Source organism: Myotis yumanensis, unplaced genomic scaffold (genome assembly GCF_028538775.1).
Source record: "Myotis yumanensis isolate MYYU_CA2020_CCGP unplaced genomic scaffold, mMyoYum1.0.hap1 SCAF_17, whole genome shotgun sequence".
NCBI classification, from domain to species: Eukaryota; Metazoa; Chordata; class Mammalia; order Chiroptera; family Vespertilionidae; genus Myotis; species Myotis yumanensis.
The window spans coordinates 9,505,198-9,511,197 of NW_027223768.1; the positions used below are offsets into that span (position 1 = coordinate 9,505,198).

General features: G+C 56.6%; 1 protein-coding gene across 3 annotated transcripts in view; it reads right to left on the reverse strand.

Moving 5' to 3' along the window:
* Positions 1–4,284, reverse strand: part of IGSF3 (immunoglobulin superfamily member 3) — an 86,659-nt gene extending 82,375 nt beyond the window's left edge. For all 3 annotated transcript variants that reach the window (XM_070396180.1, XM_070396179.1, XM_070396178.1), the window contains exons 1-2: positions 4,200–4,284; positions 2,875–3,546 (exon numbers count right to left, since the gene is read on the reverse strand). In XM_070396180.1, coding sequence (XP_070252281.1) covers positions 2,875–2,917 — 43 coding nt within the window. In that variant the 5' untranslated portion in view covers positions 2,918–3,546; positions 4,200–4,284. The remainder of the gene's footprint in view (positions 1–2,874; positions 3,547–4,199) is intronic.
* Positions 4,285–6,000: the final 1,716 nt, after the last annotated feature.

The following is a 6,000-nucleotide window of genomic DNA, read 5'->3' on the forward strand; positions in this document are numbered from 1 at the left end:
GGGAACCCAGAGCTGCAACAGGAAGAAACAAGACAGTGGTCAAGAAGGCAGAAATCAGCGCCCAGCCAAGGAGAAGAGGAGGAATCTGACCCAGACATGGCAAAGGACCGGGAGCAGAAAGCACAGGCCTAATGATGTCTGAGGAGCCACAAGCATCTCAGAGATCCGCCCTGTATCCCCCCAGGGTTTCCCAACTCGCATTGCCTTTCTGGAGGCTGGCTGCACCTCGGATCAGCCTCACTTTGCAGAGCACTTAGCCTTCTCCTACTTTTCACACGCACACAATTTTACTCCAGGGGTGTGGCTCACATGGGCATAAAACCTGGGGATTCTTTGCTTTTTCAAAGTCACATTACACATTAATTTGCATGACACAGCAAGAACGCTGCCCCATGAATCACTCCACAACCGACTACAAGCAGAAAACGAGACCCCCAACGTGGGTTATGTCCCCGCTCCAAATACCTTCTGCTCTCCAAGGTCCCCTCCACCATGCTCAGAGCCACCGAGGAAGGAGAAAAGAGGGGACTTCTCCAGTGGGGCCCAAAAGACCAGGCAGAGATGGATGTGTGTCCACAGTTCCAAACCTCCCCACGTCCCACCACGTCCGTCTCCTGCCACCATTCCCCTTCAAGCCCACCTTGAGGCTCACTGTCCTCCACGGCACCTGCTTATACTCGAGGCTGGGAGTGAAGGGAAGACAACAGTGCAGGTGCCAGGGCCCAAGCTTCCACTCCACAGCGCAGCCCAGCACAGGGACCAGCCGGGACTTACAGTCCTCAAGCAGCCAAGTCCCTTGAGCAGCGGAGGAAACAAAAGGCACAAATGTCACATCTCCTTGTTTTCCCATGGCGCTTCCCTCTGCCCTGGGCCCCACCCGACCACTCTGCCTCTTTCCCGCCTTCGCCACACAACCCGCCCTACACCTGAACCTCCCAGAGGGCTTTCCTTGTTGGTCCTCCTGAATCCACATGAATCACTAATTACTGACTTACACCCAGACACTAAGCGAATGACAAATACAGAATCACAAATGGCAATCGGATCGTTAGGGCTGGCGAACAGAGAGCGTCCTGCCTTTTGAGTCCACCTGAGCACATGGGAGACACTATCCTAACCCGCACCTGGGCGGAGGCTCTGCTGACTACACTGCCGTCAGGCTAGGTGTGTGCATGCGTCAGGGCATGGAGGGCTGGCATTAATGAACTTACACGCTGCTTCCTTCACGTGCTACGCACTGGAATTACCTAGGACGGCTGAAAGTCGGATGCCTAGGTCACCCTCCCAGAGAATCTAGTTGAATTGGTCTGGGGTTGCCTCCTGGACTTTTATTTTTAATAAATTTTTTAATTGATTTCAGAGAGGAAGGGAGAGAGAAACATCAATGATGAGAGAGAATCATTGATTGGTTGCCTCCTACATGCCCCACACTGGGAATCGAGCCCACAACCCAGGCATGTGCCCTGACCGGGAATCGAACCCTGACCTCCTGGTTCACAGGTCAATGCTCAACCATTGAGCCATGATGGCTGGGCCCGCCTGGACTTTTAAAAGCTCCCCCAGTGATTCCAACCTGCACCCAAGTTTGCAAACCACTGACTGCACACATTTATGATGTGTTCAGGCATTTTTCAAAAACAGTCAAGATGTTCAGAGCACTCATAGCCTTTCACTATCAAGATAGCCCTTGGAGGCCTCATCCCATCTTACTGGGGCTCAGACGTCAATCCCAGTAAGGCCGAGACTGGAACTCGGGTTCTCTAACCCCAGGCTCCGTTCTGTCCACCCACCTGGGAACTCTCTCCAGGGTGTAGACAAGGCATGAAAGCAATCTCCACTGCCAGCAGGTCATGGACAAACCCACATCAATACAAGAAGCCTGGACTTGGAGGTGCAGAGACCCAGGCAGCAGTGACGACCGGTTCTGAATGCAGGGGACTCAGCCATCGGAGAGGGCGGGAGGTGTGCTCACGTGGGAGGCCTGGGGCAATGCAGACAGACAGACAGACAGATCCTGGCCAGGGAGCTTACCTGAGACCCAATGTGTCCTAACATACGTCACTGAAGACGGAGCTCAGTGGCAGGGAAAGTAGTTTTGAATTTGAGGATGGACAAGTGTTAGGCACTGGGAAGAGAATCCTTGAGGCGTCCAAGGTTTGCCTCTCAGTGCCAGTTTCTTTGTCCAGCTCTAAGCATTCTGGCCATCTGTGGGGGCACAAAAACCAATCCTAATACATCCCCAAACCAGGCAGCTGCAATCCCTCCAGCCTCTCTTCCTGCCAGAGCAACAATCCGAGCTTCCTTGGTGAGGGGACATATGACAGTGCCTTCAAACATGTGTTTGTATCCAGACTACTTAGGTAGCGCAAAGCATCCCTTCAACCCCTTTCCAACCACGCCTACCTCCCCATCAGCATCACCACACCAACCGCCCCGACACAGTAGGAATAATGCTGCCACGTCGGGTTAAGAATTTACATGGACCATCACAGAGGTGAAGCCACTCAAGCACATGTGTAATACTGCAAAGAACCAGCCCATAACCGGCATGGAGTCCCCCAACCACTGACGGGCAGATGGGGGACCTCATCTCTGCAAAGCCCGGGACAGACACTTTAAGGGCAGCAAATGTTCCTTCTTACAGACCACATACGTTGTTCCACCATTCCTCCCCGGCCAGAAATGGGCCTCTTAGTTCACCAGTCCAACCTGTGCCACTCAACCTGTGCCACTCAACCTGTGTCACACACCAGCCGCCTCCTGGTGTCTCAACACCTCCTGGTGTTGATGGGAAAGAACCACACGGAATTACAGGAACCAACAGCAGGTTAAACTTTCCCATTGATCGATCGCGCTGATAGCAATGCCACTTACCCAGCACAGCCAGACAGCTCAGCACCGGGAGAAAGCACTTCATGTCGGCAGCAGAGAGAAGTCACAACACGGGGCGCTTCCTCCTCTCCCGGACTTAATCTCTCATTGCTGGCAATCCACTCAGAGCTCCTCTGGGGGACAGTTTTGGAAACAGAACTTAACTCAGAAAATAAGAAAAGGTTAAAGAGAAGAGATCATCAGCAGGAGGCAGTCGGGAGGACCACGGGTGGGTGGCGCGTGTTAAACTCCCTGATGCAAAGAAAGGGTCCAGCACACTCCTGCAGGCGTTCTGGGCTCCTGCCACATCGTGTGCCTTGCGGTTTCCACTGGAATTATAGATTGCGGTGGGCTAATCCTCCAGGAAAAGGGGAAAAGAGTCTGAGAAAATCCTTTCATCCGCTGATTATACAGAAATGTCCTTGGCTTCCCAGTGAAGGTGTCTGCACTCTCCCTCATTCGGATTCCCCACAGGGGCCTGGGCAGGTTTTGTCAAAACCTTTGACAGCCAAATCGGCCCTGGCTAACAGCGACTGCTTGGGTTTCTTCGTGGAAAAGTGCACTCCATCCATGATGAGAGGTCAAGGAGCTGCCACCAGCCCCAGACCTGCCTGGCACACACGAAGCCAGTTGGCGTTTCCGAGCCCTGAGGCGGTCCCCAATGCCAGCAGATTTCTAAAACAAACACAACAAAGATTTACCAAAGCCCAACACGCCGGCCACAAAACCCAGAGAGGGGCAGAGCCCGCGAACACCTGGGTCCCTTCCCCGGACCAGGACAGACGCTTTACATTCTGACCTTGGTCAAGTCGCTACGTCGGCCCCCGCCTCAGTTTCCCCGCCCAGAGCAGGGCAATTGTGGGCAGCCGGATGGTGCCTGCCGTACTTTTGCCAAATGCTTCACTCCTGGGAATTCCCGTCGCCTCGCGCCGAGCCCGGCGCCACGGGCAGCCCCACCCTCCGCGGGCGCAATTCGGTCTGGGGCTCCGAGGTGGGGCCGCCACCCCCGGTTCCACCCGGCCCCCGCCCCCTACGTGGGAGCCCGGCGCGCGCCGCGTCCCTGGTGGCCCCGCTATTGTTTTACCTTCCCGGGTGTGTATTTTCCGCTGAGTGGGAAGAAAAGAGACGGAGGGAGAAGGGCGCCTTGGCTGCGCTTTCCGCTGCCGGGACACGCTCGCTGGGCGCCCGACCGGCCGGCGGAGGGTCTGGGGCCGACCCCCGAGCGCAGCCGGCGCCCGGCCCGCCGCCGCCCCTCCTCGCGCCCTCCCGGGGCCTCGCTCCGCCCGCTGCCGCCCGGGCCCGCGTCGCCCTCGCTCCCCTATGCTCACCTCCCCGCGGCCCTCTCCCTCTACGCGCCGGTCCGTCTGCCGGTCGGTCGGCCCGGGCGCACGCCTCTGGGGACGCGCCGCCTCCTCCCAGTCCTCCGGCTACGGCACCAGCCGCCGCGCGGCCCCTCCCAAGGCCCCGCCCCCTCCAGCCCCGGCCGCTGCACCGGCAGGCAGAGCGCGGGGCGCGGGCGCCGCCTGGGCCAGAGGCACCGCCCCCGGGCCCGCCCCTTCCCGCAGACCCGGGGACGCGCGTCGGGGCTGGGGGGCCTGGCCGGGACCTGGCGTGGAGCGGGGGGGGCGGGGGGGGCACGCCGAGGCCGCACCTGCCAGTGGGGAGGGCCACCCAAGGACCTGGACACATCTGGGGTGCGGGCCAGCAGCCCCGAAAGTTAAACCAGGGGATCACTGGCAGCCTCCAGGGTCGCAGGCTAGATGCACAGGCCCTTCCCAAAGCCCAGAGAAGGCCCCAGGGCCTCCAGGAGGGCGGCACAAAAACAAAGTCTTCGCAGAGGGCATGGGCCTCCTCATATAGTGCAACCCATATTGCGCTTCACTCTAGTACCGAATTTCCTAGAAGTTGAGACCGAATTGGACTCTGAAATTGCCTGGGTTCTAACCCTGGTTCCTCCACTTCCTCAAGACAAACCGTGGTCGGGGGCTCTGTACCTCAGTTTCCCCATCTGTCATGGTTATGTGAGATGCCCGTGATACACGTGCAAAACAGAATGGTGCCGGCCTTTCATCTGCACTCAGTAAATGTCAGCTGTAATTGTTTTATGAGGAAGTCCTACCCAAGCAAGTGCATTTTCATTCATCCGATACTTATCCAACCCACCTAGGTGCTGGATAGGCACCCTCACAAGGTGACCAAGGTAGACCAGGACAGCCCTGTCCTCCTGGAGCTTGCAGTCTCATGAGGAGACAATAAAACAGGGATGGCAAGGAAAAAAAAGTGTCGGAAAAGCACATGCAGGGACATAGGTCCTATGTTGGGGGTCGAGGCATGAGGAGGAGGGGGAGTTGGTCACCCAGGACGGCTTCTAGGAAGAATCAAAGAGCAGAAGAGGCAGCAGAGGAAGAGAGAGGAGAGAGTGAGGAGTCACAGGCCTTGGACCCAGCATCCTGGCAGACTCAGAGGAGAGAGAGAGAGTGGCCCACTTAGAGGACCAGAAATCTCTGTTGGGCCCAAACTAGGCTGTAAGAAAGTGCAAGAAATGAGCAGAGAAGAAACCCAGTGCCTGAACCAGGAGCACTCTGGACGCTGTGTTAAGGAGTTTGGGCTTTAGCCCAGGGCCTTCGCGAAGCGAGGTTTTGTTCACTGTAGGAAGACTACTCTGGCCTAGGTGCAGAGGATGGATGGAATGGGAATTCTACAAGCAGCTGGGGGTGTTGCCAGAAATCCAGACAAAAGGTGATGGTGACCGAACCACAGAAGTGACAACAGGGAGGGAGAGGAGTGAGCACGTCCCTTGATGTGGGGAGGTAGGCTCCTGGGGTTGAGGGTGAGGATGGGCCAGAAAAACCAGTTCAGCCTCCAAGGCTGAGAACAGGATAGTAGAATAGGGCTGAATGGACTGAGTTTGAGTTGCCTGAGGGCATGCAAGTAAAGATGTCCAAAAAGCAACTGGGTGTGCCAGCAAAGGCCTGAAAGATTGGGGGTTGGGGGGTTGGGTAGCGTTCAGAACTCAGAAAGGGACTATGGGTTTGTAAGATGCTTTTTTCACCCTACTGAACAGTATGATAGTGAAAAGATTTAATGAAGAAATAGACTTATAATTCATTTATGCGGGGGGGGGTGGGG